Below are 25,025 nucleotides of genomic sequence, written 5' to 3'. Positions count from 1 at the left end.
TTCATTTGCCTGCTTACAACGTGACTCACTTGCTAAAGCAGATCTTACCACTCTAGATGTTCATAATTTCCCCTTTATCTTTCTGAAATATATCTTTTCAGCACCTGTTGCCCTTTGGGATCATTCCTGTATTCCTTTATATGACAGTTTTGAGACTGAAGGTGTGGGGAAAGGATGGCAATGGGAAAAGCAACCTAAAGAATATAAAATGCAAGTCTTGCAAGACTGGAGGAAAATTAAATTTCAGTAGAGCTGGAGTGTCCCCCTAGTCCTGTAGAGCTTAGCTGGTGTATTTCATCCTTCGCAGAATGGTAGGGGTTGGAAGGGATCTCTGGGGATCATCAGTCTACCCCCTGTGCTAAAACAGGTTCCCTACAGTAGGTTGGATGGGAAAGCATCCAGGTGGGTTTTGAATATTTGCAGAGAAGACTCCATAGCCTCTCTGGCAGCTTGTTCAATGCTCTGTCACCTGAGAGTGAAGATTAGAAAGCATGGTTTCACAGCTGTTATGAGTATTGCATCTTGCAGAATCTTCCTGTCTCAGAGACTTGCTGATTTGCCTTTGAAAGTGATTATTAAAAGTGCTTTTCATCACAACTCCATTGATCCACAGCGCATCCTGGATTCTGTGCAAAGTTGGGTAGTTTAAGTTTCTGCTCCTTTTTCCTCACCTGTGGAATGGAGGGAAGTTTTCTAGAAGCTTCTAGCTAGCATGCATAGATGCTTGGATTTTTTTCTTGTATTTTAAGTAAACCATCCTTTAAGAAGTCTACAAATAGTTGCTCGAAGAGCAAAATCACAGTTGAAAAAGTGTCAACTCAGTGCTGTCATTGCTAAAGCATCTGAAGCACATGACTTCGTGGCTTTTAAAACATTATGAAAAAGAATTAGGCCAATTGGCCAGTTTTATTGAAATTTGGAAGAGAGGTAAGGATTGCAGAGGTGACTGAGGCTCCTGTGCAGAAAAGGGAGGATGACAGCTGGAGCTCCTTGAGTGTGCAGCTGTTGCTTTTCAGCAACGTTGCTTTTCGACTGCGGGTGGTGGTGCGATGGATTGCAGGACAATTCAAAGAGCGGCTGTATGGCAGCTGTCTGAACTTCAAACTCTTTATTATTTCGTGCGCGTAAGCAGTGGAGCTATTAAGATCCTGAAACTTCCTCCTCTTACCCACCCGACTGCGCTGTGCAGTGCAGCGAGACACGGGCGTTATTCTGCATAACGTCAGGGTGGCTCTGAATCCCGTCCTTGCAGAATGCGGCTGCCAGCAAATGACGGGGAGGCAGGAGCGGCGCGGCTGGCCGCGTCGTGCCTCAGGCACAGCCTCTTTCTGCTCCGAACACAGGCGGACGGGGCGCCTTTGCTTTTCGTTCCCCGCTCCGTCAGCGCTACACTCTGTGCGCCTGTGGAACGGCGAACGCGCCATCACTCCCGCGTATCCACTGCCTGCCGAATTCCCCTGGCAGGAGGCGGCCGGGGGAACGCGGCATGCCCCTCCCCGGCGGCTGCAGCTCGCTTCGCCGCGAGGACCGCGCCGGGCTTGCAGGCAGCGGCCCGCTCCTGGCGCGGCCAACGGGAGCGCATCTCTCCCGCCGTCCCCGCCTCGCTTTCATTTTCAGCTGCTGCCGTTGCCCTCGGCGCTTCCCTTCCGCCCGGCTCCTCGGAGCGCCGCGCCGTCCTCCCGCAGCCGGGCGCCCCCACCGCCAGCACCCCGTAAGGCGGCTCTCCGAGCCCCGCGGCGCCGAGCGAGCCCGGGCCCGGCTCTTCCGCCGCCGCCGCGGTTTGGGCCCCGGCGCTGCCCGTAGCTGCGGCCTCAGCCTCAAGATGGCGGCGGCGCGGCGCGGGAGGAAGTTGGCGGGGCGCCTGTTGAGGTGAGTGCGGGACGGGACGAGAGGCCTCGCGGGGCCGAGGGTTCCCCGAAGGAAAGCACCGGGGCCCAGCCCCCTGCACGGAGTGGCTGTCGCGCATCAGGGCGCGGCGGGCTCCTGTGCCAGCGGCAGCAGCGGCGCCTGGCTCGGCGTTGCACGGCGGGTGCCCCCGACACGGCTCTGGGCAGCCGGTGGGGCCTGCCGGCCGGGCTGCGCTCCGTGCTGCCGCTTGAGGACGAACGGAATCGTTGCTCTGAGGTTGGAACCTGTTCCAACGTTAGCGCGTTGACTGAGCGGTATTTTTCTTGCTGAAAGTCGCTTTTGCTACCAATGCTCGCAGAACTGGAAGAATGTGGCAGGAGGTGGGGTCCGGTAACAGGCTTTGGGAATCCAGCGTAGATGGGCCTCGCCCAGCCTTGAAACCAACGAACCGCCCTTGTGCTACTTTGGGTGTAGTTTGAGTTTTTTTCTGCCTGTGCAAATGGTGGTACAAACTGCCTTGGGAGCACTGTGCCTTTTTATGCAGAAAAGCTCCTGCAGAGTTGAGTGTTTAAATCTGTTTGCAGGCTCCACGCTCTTGCAGCCGTAAGTCTGCAAAATTCAAAGAGTGCTTAGAAGGAAATGTACACATTCTGTTTTAACTCAGCATCAAGTTTGATTTGATCAACTGTTCAACTCGGAAGTGCCAGCTTGAAACACGGAGGCCGTTTGAGGTAAAAGACAAACTTTGAACTATCCTTTGTTCCAAGTTTAAACACAAACGAGTGATGAAAGCAGCAGATAGTTATATTTTGAAGAATAAATCTAATATAGGAATTCCCCATTGGATTTGCTGTGTTACAGTGACTTGGTAAAATCTGTGTAGTATCATACATAAATCACAAAAATATGGCTTTTTACTCTTTTAAGCAAGATGTTGGCTGTGCATTTTGATTAGAACATTGGTGTCTAATAGAATGTTTTCTTAGTGGACATTTTTGCTAATCCAGTAGAAAATCAGGAAGAGGAGGCTGGATTCAGGGCCTGGGCTGCCAGAATGCTGCTGTGCTGCAGGTAACTCAGCACTTGAACCAGCTCTGTGTTTTCTGCTATCGACATGCCCATGCAGACACCTTGACGCCAGTAGCAGCAGTTTCTGTTTCATGTTTCTCATGATGTGATGACAACAAAACTCAGCTCAACGTGTGCTCAGCCAGATAGAGGGGCTTGCTGTGGGGGAGTTTGTTGTGTAACAGCCTACGAAAAGTGATTTAGCAGCAGTGGCAAAATTTGAAGCCAGGCATTGTGTGGAAGCTCACGCATTTTGTGTGTGGGACAGACCAATGCCTTGTATGAAGCTGTTGTCTGAATGAATACTTCCAGCATTAATCCTTGTCTTGGAGGATGCCAGGAAGGTTCCGTGATGGCAGGACAGCACGTGCAGCTCTGCGTAGCAACCATCAGACATCAGTGCTGAGAGTTGGAAGAGAATGGGAAATGATTCCTCTGTGTTTGTGGCTCGAATGAGGGCTAACTGGGAGCTTTGTGTGGAGGAAGAGAGTATGTGGAAGTTTAATAGATGGCTCAAGTTGTCTCCAAAGCGAATGTTGGTTGTGTTACAAGAATATAGGAGTAAGCACAGAGCTGTAATACCTGATATGTTGTCACCAGGAACATGATAGCTAACTTTGGGCTGTGCGAGCTATGTAAAGTAGAGAGCAAGTGAAGTGCTTAGAGGCACCTGTATTACTGGGTGAGAGGCAAAATATTACGAGATCCTAAGTGTTCAGACAGTTATGAATTCAGTTTATATATATAAATCATTAATGAGTACTGTGAAATGCATTGCTGAAATCCAGAGAACTCACAGAGCATCATGTAACAGCCATCCCTTGTGAGTAGGTTGTGTGTATTCTGTTTCAATTAAACAGATTTTTAATGCACAATTCTTTCCAAGTAATATCTGCAGTGTACCTTAGGTGATTTGAAAATGTTACCAGTCTTAAGTAATTTAAAAAATAGGAATCCTTAGGCTCAGCTTGTCACTAAGCCAGTTACTTAAGGTGGTTTGATATTGCATATCAGTCTTTGGGGCAACCAAAACGTATAGGCCCATCAATCCCTCATTTCTGTTCTTGGCGCATTTAAAGAAACTGGAACATAAAACTGAAGAGGGAATGTAACCGTAAGGTAGGAATTTCAGTCAAAGTGTTCTCTAATGTTTCTCCTAATAAATAAATACAGTGAAATATAGCTGTTGATGGAAATAGAAACAAAAGTTCTCAAAGGAGTTCTCATTATGGAAATTAATGGTATTGTTTGTATGTAAACTTGGTAAGATTAGACACCCATAGGATTGCAGTAGTCCTCATGTTTCAAAATTGAGTTTAGACCGGGAAGAAGCATATCCTGTAAAATATTGATGATCTCTAGTGAGATCTCCATAGATCTCACCTAAAATATGACTGTGTGTTCTGGGCTGAATTGGAAACAAAGAAGGTGATTATTCCCTTCTACTCTGCCATCATGAGGCCCTATCTGAAATACTGTGCCCAGGTCTGGGGTTCCCAGCACTCAGAAGACGTGGAACTGTGGGAGCATGTTCAGAGGAAGCCACAAAGGTGGTCAGAGGGCTGGAGCATCTCTCCTACGGTGAGTTGGGCTTGTTCTGGCTGTGGAAGAGAACATCAGGGAGATTTCATTGTGGCCTTCCAGAGCTCACAAGGAGCTTATAAATAGGAGGGAGACAGACTTCTTAGATGGTTTGATAATTATAGGATGAAGGGGAATGTAAACTGAAAGAGGGGAGATTTAGATTAGATGTTAGGGGAAGTTTTTTCACTGAGGTTGCCCTGGGAAGTTGCGGATGCCCCATCCTTGGAGGTTTTCAAGTCCAGATTGGATGAGGCCCTGGGTAGTCTGTGATCCATTGAGTAGCAACCCTGCCCAGAGCAGGAGGTTGGAACTAGCTGGTCTTTCAGGGCCTTCCAACCTCAGCAATTCTATGATTTTGTATGGAAAAGAAAACCACAGCAGTTAAATAGGTCTGGGTAGGAAGAGTTTACATTTTAAATATAATGTTTATCTTGATTATTTTGTTTTTGTTGTTTGTTTTGTGGGGGAAAATGTCTCAGAGGTAAAACTGAAGGCACTGAGATTGTTTAAAAAAAAAAAAAAAAAAAAAAAAAAAAAAAAAAAAGGCTGAATTTTATCTCTGAATACAGTGAGTGCCAAATCAGTTGATAAATGATATCACCATTCCTCTTCTGAGAAGTGGAGATAATGATAATTGCCTTTTTTGTGATCTATTTCGGGTTGAAGGTTGTTAATTGATTGTGAAGTTTTTTTTGTAAACTCTGTAGCTATTTGACTGGTAAAAGGAAGACTTGCAAAACATATTGAGAAGGTTTGGTATAAAGGCAGAACTTAAAAATGTGTAGTAAAGTAGAACAAATGTGAAGTAAAACAATGCTTTTAAGCAATAGTGAAATGTTTTGTAAGGTAATGGATAAAACAGAAATGCTTTGGATACACTTAGATATCCAGTACAAATACCCAGTGGATGGTTCGCATGGCAAAGCTGCACAGGCCAAGTTTGGTTTAAATTTTTCTTGTTCAAATTATGAAGTAAGATTTATGTGAAAACAGTTTGATGTATTAATGATGAAATAAATTTGAATGACCTTTAAAAACACACTTGTCTTGTATTCATTTTGTATTTCAGATGTTAAAGGGATGTGTTGTGTTTATGTTGTATACTGTTAAAGAGAGTTAATTGCCACTAACATTTTTTAAAATTTCTCTTCCAGGCACTTCAATGATTCTGGACCACTGTTGCTGAAATGATACTACAAAAAGCAGTTGTCACACTGAATTTGTTGGATGAAACCTGAATATTTTCTTTCACTCAAGTGGGTAAAAACCCCTTACTGCAGTTTACATGTGTGGCTCAATACGTTACTGCGTTAGTCATTGTCTCTATGCAGCAATGACAAGGCTGGAAGAAGCAAACAGAGAAGTGAACATGCATTCGTCAGTCAGATATCTTGGCTATCTTGCCAGAATCGACTTGCTGGTTGCCGTTTGTATGGGCCTTTATGTCAGGTGGGAAAAAACTGCAGATGCGCTGATTTTGGTAATATTTATTCTTGGACTGTTTGTTCTTGGAATTGCCAGCATACTGTACTACTATTTTTCAATGGAAACAGCAAGTTTGAGTCTCTCCAATCTTTGGTTTGGTTTTTTGCTTGGCCTTCTCTGTTTTCTCAATAATTCTGCCTTCAAAAATGATGTGAAAGAAGAAGCTACTAAATATCTACTCCTTTCTGCCATTGTTTTGAGGGTACTATGTTCTTTGGTTGAGAGGATTTGTGGATGTATCCATCATCGACCGACTCTGCTGACAACAGTTGAATTTTTGGAGCTAGTTGGATTTGCAATTGCCAGCACAACTATGCTGGTAGAAAAATCTATGAGTATTATTCTGTTGGTTATAGCTTTGGCCATGCTGATTATTGACTTACGTATGAAGTCTTTTTTGGCAATTCCAAATTTGGCCATTTTTGGAGCCATTGCATCCTTACTCTTTTTTCCATCACTGCAAATTCCCACAAACCCTTTTGCCTTGGCCTGTTTCTTCAGCTGCCTGATTTCGGATCCCCTCCTCGATGTCTACTTCAGTGGACTTTCAGTTACAGAACGATGGAAGCCCTACCTGTACCGTGGTAAAATCTGCAGAAGGCTTTCTGTCGTCTCAGTGGGAGTCATTGAACTAATCTTTTTCATTCTTGCTGCCTTCAAGCTACGGTATTTGGATCTCTGGTACTTTGTGATACCTGGCTTTTCTATCTTTGGTATTTTTTGGATGATCTGTCACGTGATCTTTTTTATAACTCTTTGGGGATTTCACACAAAGTTAAATGACTGTCATAAAGTGTACTATACCCACTGTGCAGAAAACAACAGCCTTGACAGAGTTATGGCATCTAAAGGAATGCGTCACTTCTGTTTGATTTCAAAACAGCTAGTATTTTTCAGCCTTCTCGCAACTGCTGTTTTGGGGGCAGTTTCTTGGCAAGTAAGTAATAATCTCTTTATTTTGATCTCCCTCTCGAGAATGTCCCTGAGAATTACTGGCTTCTTGAAATTCTTGTGACATTTGGTGGTGTATCGTGTCATTCAAAGCTTAGCGATTCAGAGTTGGAACCTTTGGCTTCAAAAGCTTCCTCTTCTGATTTAACGCTTTGTGGTGCCTTCACTGTGGCTAATGAAGGCAACTGGAAATTCTTCATGGCCAGAATGGGAAGTTCTGATCATGTTTCCAGGGTAAAAGAAGTGTGAAAAGTATTTTAAATTTACCCACTTAGAAAATTATTTTGACTCCAAATTACTCGTGCCACAAAATTTGTTCTAAAACTAAATCACTGCATCAGCTCCCACTAACACACACCATATTGAAGACTTTATTTTATGGACTGTTTTAATGGAATCGAGGCAAACCTTTGTTTTTAGAATGCATTTTTCAATGGTTTTGCTTGGTATTTAAACATTAATGGGAAATCAGGAGTCTGACAAAGCAGCAAATGGTTGGTGTGAGTGCTCTCAGTGGCTTACATTCAAATCTGTACATATCTCAGAAAGACCAGTTCGTAAAATCACAGTGTTCTTAAGACTTGTGGTGTTTTTTTTTCCCCACTTAGGACCTGTGTGATTTCTTTATCAGAAAACATACATTCCTCTCGAAATGCTTGTTCAGTGTCCAAATTAAAGTACATTGCATGTTATCACTGGGGCAGCAGGGCAAAAAGGGAGTTTGGCATCTGCCTTCTTCGGTTGATCTGAAAAGCTTCAACAATCTCTTTTAATGTTCATGCGTCTCTCAAAAGAATTTTATCAATTAGATATTAAAATACAAAGATCTATCTAGCAATCTAGTATCTAGCAATACAAAATTGCTACATGTAGCAGAAATATCTCTGTAGTTTCCAGAGATTTCCAAAACAGTTTCTCATTCCTGCAGTTTCTTAGATTTAAATAGCCTCATGGATTAAAGGTATTACAGAGTTTTTTGAAAAGGCAATTAACAGGTGTTTTGTAAGAGCTGCCGTGGGAGAGGAGGGTAAGGTTTTTGGGTTTGTTTTTATCCTTTGTTAGGAGCACCAGAGGTTAACAGACAAGCTCGCCATAAAGAGTGGGAAGTTTTGCTTTTTCTTGGAGAAGTATTAACGTGTGTCACTACAGTGCCTCAACTTGCAGAAAGGACAAAAGAACCCCAAAAAATTACAGTAGAGAAGAAAATTGCCCAGAATATATTTCTCACATCATCCACCTGGACAAAGCATTTGACACTGTACTACTCAGCAGTCTTGTCTCTAATTGGAGAGGTGTGGATGTGATGGATGAATCATTTGGCAGATAAGGAATTGGTTGGATGGTTGAGCTCCCAGATCTGCTGTCAATAGCTTCGTGTCCAGGTGGAGACCTGTCACAAGTGGTGTCGCTCAGAGGTCTGTATTAGGACCAGCAATATTAAACATCTTGTCAGTGATGCAGACTGTGGGATTCAGTGCACCCTCAGCAAGTTTATGGATGGCACCACACCAAGTGGTGTGATGAAGGTGATGTGCTAGGGGATGCTATGGATGCTATCCACAGGGATATAAACAAGCTCAAGAGAAATGGGCCCATGCAAACAACATGAAGTTAACAAGTCCAAGTGCAGTGTTCTGCACGTGTTGAGGCAATCCCATGCATGAATACAGGCTAGGTGGAGAATAGATTAAAAGCAGCCTGAAGGAGAAGGTCTTGGGGGTGCTGGTTGATGTAGCACTCAACGTGAGCCAGCAGTATGCTCTTGCAGCCCAAAAAGCCAACCATATCCTGGGCTGCATCAAAAGAGAGGTGACCAGCAGGGCAAAGGAGATGCGTGTCCCCCTTCACTCTGCCCTTATGAGCTCCTACCTGCAGTACTGCATTTAGCTCTAGCCTAAGAAGGATGTGGAGCTGCAAGTCCAGAGGAGAGCCAGGAGTGATCAGAAGGCTGGAGCACCTCTCTTATGAAGAGAGGCTGAGAGAGTTGCAGTTACTCAGCTTGGAGAATAGAAATATCCAGAAAGACGTCATTGCAGCCTTCCAGTACTGAAAGGGAGTCTACAGAAAAGAATGGGAGGGACCTTTATCAGAGAGTATAGAGATAGGAGAAGGTGTAACAGCGTTAAACTAAAAGGGGATAGTTTTAGATTAGATGTTGGGAAGAAATTATTTGCTCAAAGGGTGGTGAGGCACTAGCACAGCTGCCCAGAGATACTGTGGATGCCCCATCTGTGGAGGTGTACAAGGTCAGGTTGGATGGGGCCCTGGGCAGCCTGAGCTGGTGGGTGCAAGGGGGTTGAGGCAGTGTGGGGGAATGATATGATACTGAATCTCCTTTCAAGCTCAAGCCATTCTATGGTTGTGTTTACAGAAGGTAAAGGTGTTAATGCACTGAAAGAAATGAAACAATAGATTGGGAAACAAAGCAGTAAATATAGGATATCAGCATATTAATACTGTTGACTTCCATATTTTTTTCTTCTGCAAATGATGTGATTTTTATTGAGCAGAATGCAGATCTTTAATTTTGCTGTGCCAGATAACTTCTTTAGTGAAAGCAAATTTCTCACAATCTCTCAAACATTCTTCCTGGTTTCTTTGTCTTTGCTCTACTCCTTTAATGTTCTTGGGTTAATAATTACAAAAATGGATTGGCTGGAGTTGCTCCACCTGTTTGTACCCAGCAAAGCAGTCATAACAGATCAGCTGTACAAGTTGGCCAGGTAGCTGGGGGTGGTGGTTTCTTCTGATAGCTTCCAGTGCCTGTGTGTGGAGCCTTTCAGGGCTGGCTGCCCCCTCCCTGCCGATCTGACTGACATGTTACAGCCCTGCTCTCAGGAGGGCTGCTTTGTGAGTGTGGCTTGCCTGCATAAGCAGGGAAGATTGGATTCAAACTCATCCTATTACTTTCTGCTCTTTGTGCTGATAATTCCATGTCATTTCTTTTTTTTCCATCCCTGTTGTGCGCCCCCAAAATAACTGCAGCTGTTACGAGTTTGATCATTTTCAGGCCTCTCTAATTCTGGGGAAGTGCTGTTGTGCTTCAGACTGCCTTGTGCAGGACATTTAGCAAGAGGGAAGCTGACAATTCAGCTAAAACCATATTTGTGGTATTTTTGGTTAAGTTCAGTTTCTAGCATCCTGTGTGTAAATAAGATAAGCTGTCACTCATCACCTCTGTCTGATGGGTTGTGTATTTACCTATTGAGTGGGAAGAGGAGTAATCATAGTGGCAGAAATGAAAGGCATTGGACCACATACTCATCCGGAAATACGTTTTATAATTGTAATTATTTTCAAAGATAATTATGTTGACATTTATTTTACTGTATTTGTGTTTCTTGCATTATGTATTTACAGTAATGAATTAGTTTAAGATTATGAGTGCAGTTGTCTTCAGCTAAAAGCATTTCTGTCTCAGAGGTGTGATGTTTGCCTCACAGATCACTCTCTGCCTATTTCTTCTGCTGTCAGAAAAGGTGGTGTTTTATCAGACCTGCCAGAGCACAGCTTAATAAATGGATACCTTGGTAGTTACAGGAACTGCAAGAAGCCATGCCTCTTCTGTATCTGTCTGGGCAATGTCAGTTTTCAAAATAATTAGAAGTAAGAAAGCAATGATATATCAGCGTGCAATTTATCAGTATAAATTGGGATTTAATATGTTGTGTTCTAGTTTTTAGAAACTGTTGCTCCAAAAGAAGAAGGAAAAAAAAAAGAAAAAAAAAAAACCTGCTGATGTTAGTATGTGATAGAAAAAGATTTTAAGGCTGGTAGATGCTTTCCCATGACAGTGTCAGCTTAATGTTTATTAGTGGTCAAAAAAGCAAATTAAATACCGGGAGTTGTTGGGGAAGAACTGGAGGTATTTTTATCCACTGCATAAATACACAGCTTCAGTATTTTCAGTGGAATTCTTAATTGTCACCCACTAGATAAGAGGACAGGAGAAGGTTTGCAGAAGAGTGATGAAATTCATTAGAGATTTGAAACAGGAATGGCTAAATGAGAATGCTTCAGTATGAAAATGAGCTAAGTGGGAATATAAAATACTGTGCGTGTCAGAAAGTAAATTCCAGTCCAAAAGCAGATGAGAATCAAGTTGGCATGAGACAAGTTTGAGAAGACAGGTAGGAATAGTTCCCTGTACAGTCAGGTTTGCTTGGACTGTATCACAGCACGCACTAAGTGGTCACTGAGGTGCAAGGGGAAACTGGACAAGTTGATGGGGACACATTTCCTGAGGCTTATATTCGTGTTATTTTCTTCTGTCTCAAGCAGGACTGTGGAGGATGGAAGTCCTGTCAGCCAAGGACCTTTCTTTAAGGGAAGTTCAGCCCTTGCAATCAGCCAAGGGCTGTAAGTCTCTGTTTCTGGGACTTTGGTATGTGCTTAGAAAGAATTAAACTGATTCTGTCTCCGACAGATCAAACTTGAAATGTGAAGAGTCAACCTGAAGGATTTGCTCTGGAAGCACAAGAAATGTAAAAGTAATTTGTTAAAGCTGATTGCACTTAAAAATTGAGAAGCAGGTTTTCAGTGGGACGTAATGACATGGTCTGCTTCTGAGAGTAATCCCTGCTTTTGCTGGAAGGGAAGGACACCTTGACTTGTCAGTAGAAACACGCTGGAATTTTTCTTGGAAAAATCTGCAAGCATTCTTCACTGCCTTTATTTTTCTGTAAATAATTTTAGTCAGATCAATAGCCTCTTTAACTCCAGTAGCACTTACTCATTTCAGCAATTACTCATGTGCCTGTCTGTAATTAGGCTCTTGGTTGGAACAGAATCCAGCAGAAGACATGTGAGTGACTCAGGCATTACTTCTTTCAGATGCTAATAAAATGATGAAAAAATTGCACATGAAGGTCTTGGAATTTGCAAGCAAAGATCTTGGGAAGGTTTGAAGGAATCTTTTTTTAAGAAACTAAAAATCAAATTGTTAAGTGCTGTATGCCAAGGTAAGGGGAGAAGAGTCTGATTTATGTTAATGCATTACTGTCAGTCTAATTAATTGCAGAATTCTAGTTTTTGTATTCAAAAAAAATCAGAGTTCCAACAGATATGCTTTTAAATTGACAACTGTTTCTGGTTTTGTTGTTACAAATGCATGTTGGCTGAGAGATGGGCTTTCCTGTGATTAGAGCAGAGAACAGGGATGGGACACAATGCATCAAATCTGTCTGCCAGTGCATGTGATGACTATTTTCTGAAACTATTTTCTTGATTTTCCCAGTGCTATTTTTTCAGTCAGAAGCAATGCATCACTCATTGTTCTCCAGAGACTATTCTTTTGTTAAATAATTTGTTATAAGGCTGTTTCTTTTGGTAGTTGGACTTCACAAGTTCTGTCTTTAAGTTGTCTTTCTTCCTGTAGAGTAGCCCCTGTTTTCATTGGAACAAGCTGTCCTTCATAGATGAGTTATCAAGTTATTCTTTTTCTCCTGAGCTCTCTTCCTGGAGTGTATTGGCTTTGTTTGCAGAACGACTGGAGAGGAGCTCAGCAGCACTACTTGTTTATTTCCCTGTAAGTGCACAAGACCAAGGATAGGTAAAAACAGAGAGCTATTATTCAGGTTGGATACTGAAATGCAGGGGCAGAATTTTTCCTTACAAATACACAAATCCATCTTTGTAAGCCTCCTGTCTCTCCGGTGCAGGTGATCCCAGGCTGCCTGCTCTGGGCGGCCCTGCCAAAGCAGGGGGCTGGAGCAGATGACCTGCAGAGGTCTCTGCCAGCCTCACCATTTGGCAGCTCTGTGATAATCTGAGCTGACATCTGCTTATGAATTTCTATTTAATCAGAGGGGCTTTTCAGTAGGTATTTGTAAATTTGTAACAGTTGGCTTCTGATTTAATTTAATGCTTCTTTATTTATTTCTTCCTCCTCGTTGTTGTTTTCAGCAGTCACGTATCACTAATGCTCAGTTATTAGATGCTGTGTTGGAATTGTTTCAGCAGTGGTTTTCTCCTTGGGAATGGAGTTGTCCTATCCATGAATATAAAACAGTATACTTTGATGTAAAGTACCTCTAACTTCTGGTGTTCTAAGTTACATTTAACCATAAAGTTGCTTTGAAAGCTAAATAAAAGCAAAGGATAGCACTGCTAGCAAATCTTACTCATCTTCCATTGTCTGTCATCTCAGTAGCCAAAGCAAGAAGTATTTTTTTTAAACTTTTCCACATTATTTGAAATGAGAATGTATTATATATTTCCTAAATATTCTTTAGAAGAACACAGACAGAGGCAAAACCAAACAATAAAACCACCAGAAGCCAAGAGATAAAAAAGCTTCTTATCTTTTCAGCGGTATTGTAGAGATGGTCCGTGTCCTCTCTCTGCTTTTTGTGTGGTCTGGGATCAGTAGGCACTTGGAGTACAGAGAGCTGCTTTGGGCTGAGATTGCTTGAGCAGTCAGCAGCAGAGACAAAACGGGCTGAACTGCTGAAAGAACAAAATCCCTTTCTGGCTCCGGCTGTGAGTGCACAGCCATCTGCTTCTTTAAGGGCAGTTATCAAAACCTTTGGATTTACTAAGTCTCCACTTGGCATCTGAGCTGCTATCTTAGGGACCCACCTTAAGACTTACAATTCTTAGTTAATTAGATACTATTTCTTGCTGTGGTGTTATAGTTTGGATATTTTAAAATGTTCTTTTTCTTTTTTTTCCTTTTTTTCCTTTTTTTTTCCTTTTTTTTCCCTTTTTTTTGGCCTCTTTTTTTGCAACTTTGTTTTTTGCCTTTTTTTTCTTTTTTTTTTTGCTGTGCTGAATTAAAATATTTCATCTACTGTTTCTCCAACATCATTAATCATTCTTGTATTTCTTAGTGGTGTATTTCTTCTAAATCAAAACTATGATGAAGAGCTGACAGCAAGTGCCAACATGTTTACGTTAGATTGATGTCTATAGGCATGAAATACATATCCTAACAATAAATACGCTTTACTACTTGGTAGCATAAGATGGAAGCTAAATGAGGATAAGTTGAAACCTCAGGTGGAGCTGACTCATAACCTGGTAGAGCACGTTTTCCCTTCTTCTTTAAGATTTAGTACAAACTAAGGAGCAAGATGGATCTTAGAGATGATTACCTTTTTTTTGTAAGACCCTTATCCAACAAGTACTTGTGAATTTTCCTGCTAGTATCTTCATATTAATAGGAGTACTTTCAGCAATTAATTGGAAATTTGTTTATTTTTGAATCTGACTCAGTTGGAAATGTAATGAAAACTGTAAATTTTCATGATGATCTCGAGTTCTGTTATCGCAGAATGCTCTGTAGGCTTACCACAGTGTATGTTTTAGGGGCTTGGGGAAATGCAGGGAGTGTTTAGAACATGACAGCATTTTCTAAGTAAACTTCCAAAATACAAATTCATTAATTTAATGATGTCATGATATTCTTTGTGATATTCATAGAGATATTCTTCTTATAGATGAAAAGCTGGACATGAGCCAGCAGTGTGCGCTTGCAGCCCAACTGTGTTCTGGGCTGCATTAAAAAGGGGTGGCCGGCAGACAGAGGGGAGGTGATTGTCCCCCTCTACTCAGCTCTTGTGAGGCTCCATCTGCAGAACTGCGTCCAGGCCTGGGGCACCTGTTCAGGAAGGATGTGGAGCTCTTGGAGCGGGTCCACAGGAGGGCACTCCTGTGATCAGAAGGCTGGAGCACCTCTCCTGTGAGGAAAGGTTGAGGGAACTGGGCTTGATTAGCTTGGAGAAGAGAAGGCTCTGGGGAGACCTCATTGTGGCCTTCCAGCATTTGAAGGGAGCCTATAAACAGGAGCGGGTATGACTGTTTACAAGGATGGATAGTGATAGGACATGGGGGAATGGTTTTAAACTGAGACAGGGCAGGTTGAGGTTAGATATTAGGAGGAAGTTCTTCACTCAGAGGGTGGTGACACACTGCAACAGGTTGCCCAAGGAGGCTGTGGATGCCCCATCCCTGGAGGCATTCAAGGCCAGGCTGGATGTGGCTCTGGGCAGCCTGGTCTGCTGGTTGGTGACCCCGCATATAGCAGGGGGGTTGAAACTAGATGATCGCTGTGGTCCTTTTCAACTGATACATGTTGTTTTTATGGTTCAGTGTATTTTTTTGTTTGTAACTTGATCATTCTGATTAAAACACTAATGCAACGTAGGAGCAGTTTGTTATAACAAGATCCAAAACTCATATTTATATACATCATGTTTATATATGATGGAAAAGCTGGATTTGTCATAGTCCTAAAACTTGACCACTTCATGGTCCGTGCATTCACGCTTTTCAAGGTCTAGAAAAACCGCCAACTGATCATAAATGGGAAACTTTTCCAGATGAGCCCTTCAATTTTTACAGTAACTTAAGGCAAGTTTATCTTCTGGTATCTACAGTTTCAGAAACCTCCAAATCTTGAAACTAGTTTAGCAAGAGCTCCAATATTTCATCAACATCATATACTTTACCAAGTTTCTAAAGATTGAATGCTTGGCAGATCTTTGTAAGTTGTCACTGAGTCCTTTTCATTATCAGAGTTTGTTTGGGAACTGAGCTCTATTCTGCTGATATTTGGCACAAAAATGAGTTACAGGGTTATTTTTCTCTTAGTTACAACAGAACAGGTCGAGGTTGTGCTTTAATGGTTATACTGTGGTTTGGGGAAATTACTCTGAAAATCCTTATGGTCTGACACAGGATTTGAGAGTTGCTTCATGAGTGCTTCTTTGTACTTCAGTGAGTACCTCCTGTCTCCTAACTCACCCAGTGATCCTGACCCACTGAGCAATAGGCATAATTGGTAAAGAATATGTCTGGAATGATGGAAGATATCTCCTGAGATGGCTAAGAAAATGATGCACATAAAGGTGATTATGAATCTCCTGTAATGTACTTGCATTTAATAGGCAGGCACTACTCCTTATGGATTCAAATTATTAGCACTAAATATGAGATTACATTACACCACGTGAAATCTGATTGCTTTATTATCAAGAGACTTATCACCTTTTACAGACTATATTTGAACTGATTTTGTTCCTCAAATGTTAGCCAATCACAACATATTAAACTTTTCTGATGAGATGTGCTGTGCTGCAGGTAAGGGAAGCTCTCCTTGGTTGTTGATGGCGTGATAGATTGTCTGCTCAGTGTCATGGCCTTGCTCTTCAGCGCTAGAAACTAGGTAAATAAACTTCTCATTGGTAAGGAATTCTGTGAAGCTTAGTCAGATCTGGATATAATTTTATAGTGGTTTCAGGTGGTGGAATTTGAGAACGATGCTATCAGTTAACAGTTATCGGTTATTTGAGAGCAGTGCTATCAACTATCAGTTAATAATGTTATCAGTTAGTTGTCAGGTAATATCAGGTTCTGGTGCTTATTTGTGGTAAAAGTATTGCTGTCACCATTTCAAGGACTCGGGTGAAATCCTATCAGAAGTACAATGGACTACTATTTAAAACTGGGACATTCAGAAACCACAGGATCTTAGAGCTGGAAGCACAGGAGATGAGTAAAGCTTTTCTTTGGAAGTTGTGCAGTGTTCTTAAAAACTGAATATTGTTGCGTTAGCTCTGTGCGCCAGTGTGAATGGAGTTGGTTTAAATATCATTTTTTCACTATGTTTTACATTCCAAATTGTAAATTGTTTTTTCTCTGTGTTAAGGTGAACTACCAGTCTGCAGCAAATCGCTAAGAGTGGTAAACAGGAAAGCAAAATCCAGGTTTAAAGCAAATACTAATGCTGTACATTACATATGTACACACACAGAGAGCACATGTAAAATAAATGTGGTGGAAGGCCGTAGACAGGAGGCTGTAGGCATGAATTTATTTCCTTTGCTGTAAAACGAACATGAGTACTTGATAACTTTACCGTGAACGTTAATGTTCTTGGTTGTTTATGTGTTGTATTGTTCTACCTTTCCTAAAGCATTTTATGCCTTATTAAACCCAGTCACATCATATTTAAATAAATAAGGGAAACTTGAAGCTGATCTGCCTCTCACTGACACCTGACATTTCAGCAGTCTGTTTTTATTATACTGGCATTAGTGGCTGCAACTGAGTTTTGGAACCTTACCTTTTTCATTGAAGTGATCTACTTTTCACTGTTACTGAAGTAATCCTTTCCAAAACTGCTTTTTAGCTACAAAACAGGAAAATTTCATGAAGAATGTCAGCTGTGTGAATGCAACGAAGTCCTGTAGTAATTCTCTTTTTCTTGTGATACCTATGTACATAAAGATACATAAAGAATTGTCTTAAAAAGACAATAATGCAGTATGCAATAATCGCAGTAATGTTCTGAACGGGTCTTTGTGTGACACACTCAATTGTACCTTGCTGAGGAGATATGTGTGTGTGTGTATATATATATATTTTTATATATATATATATAAATCTCTTAGCATTAAAAAGCAAGAATAGTGAAACAGTTATTTTTAATGCTGTATTATATTACGCTGTCATCTCATGCTAGGTGCATAATATTATCTGCAGTACTTTACTGATTAAGTCCCAATCCTGCTAATATTTACAGAAGTACTTATTTTATACACATAATTCTGTGGCATTTGATATCACTGCTTAAATGGGTGAAGCTTAAGCTATGATCAAGGCTTTCAAACCTAAATCCTGTGCTGTCAGTGATTTCAAATGCATTCCTTTCATAGAATCATAGAATCACAATGTTGGAAACGACCTATAAGATCATCTAGTCCAACTGTCTCCCCATCACCATTGCCACCACTAGCACTAAACCATATCACACAGCACATTATCCAGATGCCTCTTGAACACTGCCAGGGATGGCGACTGCACCACCTCCCTGGGCAGCCATTCCAGTGCCTGACCACTCTCTGAAAGAAAAAGTTCTTCCTTATGTCTAATCTAAACCTCCTCTTATACAACTTGTGGCCATTGCCCCGTGTCCTGCTCGTTGCCTGGGAGAAGAGGCCAAATCCCTCTTCACCACAACCTCCCTTCAGGAGGTTGTACAGTGCAATGAGGTCTCCCCTGAGCCTCCTCTTCTCCAGACTGAGCAATCCCAGCTCCCTCAGCCGCTCCTCATAAGACTTGTGTTCCAGACCCCTCACCACTTTCTCTCTGAAGAGTGATCCCTGCTTACCACCAGTGTCTTCCCAAACCGCCAAATTGACCTTTCATTTCTCTTTAGAGTACTCAATGTTTAATGTGTATGTAAATATGTGAGTATTCATTACATATAATAATTCTCATTCCATGTTATGCTTGATCAATACAAGGAAAACACATTGAAACTGCGTATAGGAAGAACTTTTTATGCAATACCTAAATCTGTCTATTTTCTTTCTAGCCATCCAACGGGATCTTCATGAGTGCATTTCTCATTGTTTTGCCTCTGGAGTCCATGGCTCATGGGCTGTTCCACGAGTTGGGGAACTGTCTGGGAGGAACGTGTGTGGGGTATGCTGTTGTGGTTCCCACCAACTTCTGCAGGTACAGTTACCATATCCTTCAACTTCACAGTAGTGTAAGTGAACTGTTAGCAAATAGAGGCAGTCCAGTGCTGTTACTTAGGTACTTTTGTATTGCTTCAAAAAGAGTGAGTAACTAATTCCACTGGGTATCTTGAAGGGCCAAATCTCTTGCTGTTATGATTAATGAATAGCTTGCATTTTGGAATAATGAGGCTCTTCCATTACTATTCAGGAATGTATGTCCACATACTTGAATACACTTGGCTTGTTCCAGCTACAGTTCATCATTTTCTTAGAACTTTTGTTTTCTAAACTGTGAACACCATTATCTGAAAGTTACTTCTTGTGCTGAAAGATGAGCGCACACAACCAGCACATGCAAGTGGGTTATTGTATCTGCATAAGGGAGTACCATGTTGCATAAGGACTATTTTGGAACAGAAATACATGAATTCAAAATATCAGAGTAAATTGTGACTTGCGTTTCTTCTACTCTGTTGTTGAAAATTAGTTTGCTTGATATTTTTTGTGCAAACTAGTATTCCTTCTTCCTGCACCCAAATATCTGAAGAAGTGCCTGTCTGATGGCAGTGCTCTCTCAGTGGACTTGATGAAATAGGGGAGCCTTGCATGTTCAGATCACTGCTTGTCTTTAAGCAGCAAGTTAGAGTGCAGGCAAGAGCGAATCTGAGTCCAGAGACACTATTTCTCCCTGCATGGAAAAAGCTGCGTGGGGCTGAGTAAAGGTTCACACTTTGAAGTGGGGAAAGTGTGACAACAGGGAGGGGAAGTTAGTGGCTCCTCACTGAAATACAGTGTTTGGCATTGTTTGTAAACTGTTTTTCAAGTTAATTTGAATTTACAGTAGTAGTGCTTCATAGCAGAGAAAATATGTCACAGGAAGAAATTTTCAATTGCTAGAAGTCTGCTAAACCTGAGGTAATTATTGATCAGAACTGGTTCTCTTCTCTTTAGTCCTGATGGCCAGCCAACTCTTCTTCCACCTGATCATGTGCAAGAGTTAAACCTGAGATCTACAGGCATGCTTAATGCCATCCAAAGATTTTTTGCATATCACATGATTGAGACATATGGTTGTGACTACTCCACAAGTGGACTGTCCTTTGATACCCTTCACTCCAAGATCAAGTCTTTTCTTGAACTTCGGACCGCAGATGGACCCAGACATGATACATATATTTTATATTACAGTGGTCACTCACATGGCTCTGGTGAATGGGCACTGGCAGGTAACTTTTGTATGTTCCTTGTTGATAATTTTGGCATTGATAAATTGTGATATATTGCAAAACTTCAAAGACACATTATCTCATAGTCCAGAATGGCAAATAACCACATCTTTGGAGTACAAGTTCATATGAGCTCCTAGCAGGGAAGGAATCGCAAACAGAATAAATCACACAGAATGACCCGGGTTGGAATGGACCAAGGATCATGAATCTCCAACCCCCCCGCCACATGCAGGGCAACCAACCTCCATATCTAATACTAGACCAGGCTGCCCAAGGCCCCATCCAACCTGGCCTTGAACATCTCCAGGGATGGGGCATCTACAACTTCTCTGGGTAGCCTGTTCCAGCACCTCACCACTCTCTCTGTAAAGAATTTCCCCCTGACATCCAACCTAAATCTTCCCTCCATCTACTTCAAACCATCTCCTCTTGTCCTGCAGTTATCTACCCTTTCAAAGAGTTGATTCCCCTCCTGTTTGTAGGCTCCCTTTAGGTACTGAAAGGCTGCAATGAGGTCACCCCGCAGCCTTCTTTTCTCCAGGCTGAACAAGCCCAGCTCCCTCAGCCTGTCTTTGTAGCGGAGCTGCTCCAATCCCCTGATCATCTTTGTAACTCTTCTCTGGACCCTCTCCAACAGTTCTCTGTCTTTCTCGTATTGGGGGCTCCAGACCTGGACACGGTACTCCAGATGGTGCCTCACAAAGGCAGAGAAGAGAGGGACAATGACCTTCCTGTCCCACCCCTCTTCTAATGGAAGGAAGAAAGGAATTGGTAATTATATATAGAGTATGACTGTTAAGAAATTCAGGGCTTACAGGGAATCATCAAAATAGGCAGGGTAGCAGACTGCTTCTGCTAGTGGAGAGAATAGAGAAATGGAGAAGCCTCTTTTCTTTGCAGCTAACTAAAGAAGCAGCCCTTTCCTTACCTTCCTCTGTATGACAAGTATGAACTGCATGAACTTCTGTCCTTTGTAGTATTTAATCAATTTGATAAAAATCCTTTTGCAGCTAACTTTTCTTACGATCGTTGACCCCAAATGTATGCTTATGAGTTTAAACAGTTTCTTATTCCGCTTACAATTTGAAAAGTAACCTTTAAAGATTACTTCTTTTTGTTCCAGCAAATTAATGTGGAAAAGGCAGCCTCCTGCTCTAAATACAGATTTCCCCTGTACTTCGATGAGTACTTGCTCACTGTATCGAACAGACATAATCTGTTCTCATTTCCTGGACATGGCAGAGCTAGCACATTTACAAGTGAATCACACAGGGTCCTGTATCACTGTGACAGCTAGGCTGTCATGAAGGACTGCGTGTGTGTCCTTAAGACGTATTCTGTGTTTTATAAAAGTTAAAATTAATAAAAGCTGGTACAACCACACTAGAAAAGCAGCTCTTCAAACACTAAGGAAACCTTGTATTGTGGAAAAAAAAAACCTGAGGTTTGCTGACATCCTAGAGTTTGGGAGTCATTCTAGGTACAGTGTAGCCTCAAGATTGCAAACCATTTTCCCCCCTTCTGTCCCTTTTTCGATCGCCTTGTTTTATGCAGTTATACATCAGTTGTGTAAGAACAATTGTTTAGTAAACCTGTGAAGTTTTCACATTGGTGATAGGCTTAGCCTTGTTCCCTTGCTGTATGAAACTGGCCTTCTGATAATTCTGTGTGCAAAATACGAATCTTGTAATGATAACTCTGAAACTTGTTTTCTTCCTGGGTCAGAGTTAGTTTTCATGGATAGCACTGTGCCTCTGAGCTGCTGGCTGCTCATCAGCAATCTGCCACGACATGGTCTCTTGAGCAGAGTAGACAGATTTGAGCTTGGCATGCAGGCATGGTAAGCTGTTCAGACACAGGTCAGTCTTCTTCTGGAGGCCAAACACCTGTTTTGGTGCAATTCCATGCCTGAACTATTATTACACCTGCTGAAGAGCAGTGCGTATTTTTTTCTCAAAGGCTTCATCTGTATCAGTAGATCTAAAAAACAAACAAACAACAACAACAAGCTGCAGCAATAGTCACTAAGCATGAGTGATGTAACATGGTGTGTACCAGCATGGCAGAATTACTTCTCTGAAAATAAGGTGGCTGCGTTCAGGAGAGCAGCTGCCACCTCATACAGTTGCCAAGTCTGTCCACGCACCGTGTGGAGCCTCAAACTGCTCAGCTCTGCCTACTGCCAGTGCTCCAGCCAGCAGCACAGATACCATTAGTTTACTAGGGTATGTATGACCAAACATTGATGCAGAAATTTAACAGCATCCAGATCGTTACTTACATTTGGCCAGCTTGGAGTGTGGCAGAGGAGCCTAGGCTCTCTATGCACCTGCTTAGGTAGCTGTAGCCAGTATTAAGCTCTGTCTTTACTTTTGGAGTAAGGAACAGGGTAACATTTGCAATAAAGTTTACTGCAATGTGTAAATGCAGTGATTTTCAGCCGTCTTAACCAGTTCCTTTTCAGTTCTCTTTCCAACCACCAATCTTCAATTTCGATTTGGAGATAATGTATAGTCATATAAAGAAAGGGAACAGACAGTTACCACTTGCCTTGAATACACTTTGGGATTAGTTTCCCATTGCGAGAGTTAGATAAATTATGGGTGCAACTTGATAGTCCTTCCAGTCAGCACTGCTGTTGTGAGTAACCTGAAGTATAGACTGAGAAGATGAAGGGTATTTGATTATACAGTGGCACAGCACGTACTCTGTAGTGGGCAGTGGCGTTTTGTGACAGATGGAACATTTGGTCGTTAGCTCCTGTAATGTGTACCGTCCTCTGACCTCTGGAGAGGAGTAAAGAGATGGCAACAAGGAAATACATCATTTGCATCTAATAGAAAAAGCCCTGTCTTTCTCTTGATTTATGCAGTGAGACTGCACAGCAGTAGCAGTGTAGTCTGTGCTTTGTAATGACATCTTTTAAAGAAGCCTTTCTGGATTTATTAGTTCAGTAATGATGTTTCTCTGTAGTTGGAAGGTGGGTTGTAGCACAGTGGTGTATAAAAGAAACTGTTAACTAGTCATGCATAAAGCATGAGCAGTCAAACGACCTGGGAGGTCGTGTTCTTGCCAGTGAATGCAAGGCGAGAGCTGGGCTAATCAAACTTTGTTGCTGAAACTGTCAGCCCAGCTGCTTGTGAAACCTGCCTGAGCCAGATGTGGCCAGATGCATAGATTTCTCACACAGCTTGGTGCCTGAAACTTGCTCTGGCCATCAGTCTGTGTGGTTGAGGTTAGTAGGGCTGCAAGTGGAGGGGGTGTTTGTGGATGAAGGATGAGGTGGTTTTCTGTGGACAGTTGTAACAACTACATTGTTTTTAAATCACCTCTATCACTGCTTAGTTACACTGAAATAAAGTTTACTTATAAGCCTTTCAAATGTTAACAAATAAATTTTTACTGATAACTGACAGAGGGGGCTTACCTAGGGGAAAAAAAAAAAAAGGAAACTGGCTTCTACACAAGTCTCTGTTGTAATTACATAAAATACAGCAATCTGGGGATCATGTACCAAGATTAAATCACTATTATAGATTCTTAAGGTTTTCTTTGGTACTATTTTTTCCCAGGTTTGCATTCGTTTTAGAGAAAGTTGTAGCCCTGTAATTTTGGTTTTACTTTAACAGCAGTGTTGTGCTCAAAGCTTGAACTCCAGGCTATTAACTTGAATTACTTCTTTTGAAAACCCTTACAGACAAGTGTAAGTGCTGAAATATGCAGGTATTGTGTTTGAGCTTCATCTGTGCAATTCAATTCCTATTAACAAGATTTTAAAGTTTGCTAAATGTACTTATGCTACACAGGGAAAATCACTCTGGAATTGAAATGCTGTTATTTTAAATTACATTTTCCTACTTCTCTTCTGTAAGTCATCTTAATTTCTTTATTTTTTTAAAACGGACGCTTTCAAACCAGAGTGTTTTTGTTGTACTGTACTTCCAACCTCCAACACATAGACGTCAGTTTCTTACATTAATAATCACTTTGGAACCAGTGGAGTTTTATTCATTTGTTTGCAAGATGTTTCCCTTAAACACTTGGGTAAGTAGTTCGGTTTTCAAAGCTGCAGAGATCTTACAGTATCCCTTACACTTAGGCAGAAGGAATCCCTATCATAGGTAACTGTATTTAATAAAAATGTGCTCTTTAAAAGCAAAGTTGGAGCATAAGCTGAGATGGAACATGAAAAGTTCTGGCACTCAAGTTGCAAGTGTCTCGGATTCCAGTTAACGTTCTGTAGAGTTTTCTGTTTCTTCATGTTGATACTAAATGTGTTTTCCTTGTGGCAGGAGGTGATGCTTTGCGACTTGACACACTTTTGGAGTGGTGGAGAGAAAAGAATGGCACTTTTTGTTCTCGACTCATCATTGTTCTAGACTGTGAGAACTCTCAACCTTGGGTTAAAGAAGTAAGAAAAGTAAACGACCAGTATGTCGCAGTGCAAGGAGCAGAGATGGCCAGAGTTGTAGATGTTGAGGAAGCAGACCCTCCGCAGCTTGGAGACTTCACCAGGCAATGGGTTGAGTACAACTGTAACCCTGACAGTAACATCAGCTGGTCAGAAAAGGGACGTACAGTGAAAGCGGTGTACGGCGTGTCGAAACGCTGGAGTGACTATACTCTGCACTTGCCAACAGGAAGTGATGTTGCCAAACACTGGATGATCTATTTCCCACGTGTTACCTATCCATTAGTGCATCTGGCAAACTGGTTTTGCGGTCTCAATATGTTCTGGGTCTGTAAAGCGTGTTTTAGGTGCTTGAAAAGATTGAAAATGAGTTGGTTTCTTCCTACAGTGTTGGACACGGGACAGGGGTTCAAACTCGTCAAATCCTAATTAGGAACCAAAGAGAAAATGAAGTGAGGGCTCTGGGAACTTCCTCACAGGTTTTTTTATATAACTGTTTTCTTTGAATAAATCTGCTGCACTCACTTTGTTCAGCTCTTTGAGCAGCTACAGTATATGCAACAGTTAGAAACTGCAGTCTTAAACAGAAGAGGGTAGGACTATAATATTTCCGTTTTGTTACTGGACTATATGTACATATGTAAGAGACTTTATTAGACCATGCATTTTGGCAACAGTTTGCATGTTCATATGTGCTACTTAAAGCAGCCTTTGTTCAGAATTACCAGCGTGAAAGACAACAGCTCATATGAATGTTAGAGCATGCTTATTTGTCATTTATATCACTGTAAGATTCAAGTACAGGAAAGGAAGCAAGCTAATACTTAAAATATATGTCCTTGAAGTTATTTGGTGGGTTCAAGGATATTATAGACTGAGCCAAAATTAAAAGAGAAGAATGAGAAATCATTGTAGGTAAGTTGCAAGGATCTTTAATTTTATTTTGTTACATCCTCAGCTCCCGCCTCGTTCTCTACTGCC

At 41.7% G+C, this 25,025-nt stretch overlaps 1 protein-coding gene across 1 annotated transcript; it reads left to right on the top strand.

The window, feature by feature from the left end:
• Positions 1 to 5,727: 5,727 nt before the first annotated feature.
• On the top strand, positions 5,728 to 24,473 carry TMEM168 (transmembrane protein 168; the record flags this gene model as incomplete). The annotated part of the gene is made up of 4 exons (XM_079549236.1): positions 5,728 to 6,922; positions 18,257 to 18,399; positions 19,356 to 19,630; positions 23,926 to 24,473. The coding sequence occupies exons 1-4, from the start codon at positions 5,786 to 5,788 to the stop codon at positions 24,471 to 24,473; spliced, it is 2,103 nt and encodes a 700-aa protein (XP_079405362.1). The 5' UTR covers positions 5,728 to 5,785.
• Between the last annotated feature and the right edge of the window lie 552 nt (positions 24,474 to 25,025).

The sequence above is a fragment of the Tetrao urogallus genome (genome assembly GCF_951394365.1).
Source record: "Tetrao urogallus genome assembly, chromosome: 1".
In the NCBI taxonomy this organism is placed as follows: Eukaryota; Metazoa; Chordata; class Aves; order Galliformes; family Phasianidae; genus Tetrao; species Tetrao urogallus.
The sequence above is the reverse complement of the archived record's forward strand: the minus strand, read 5'-3'. Positions and strand labels throughout refer to the sequence as shown.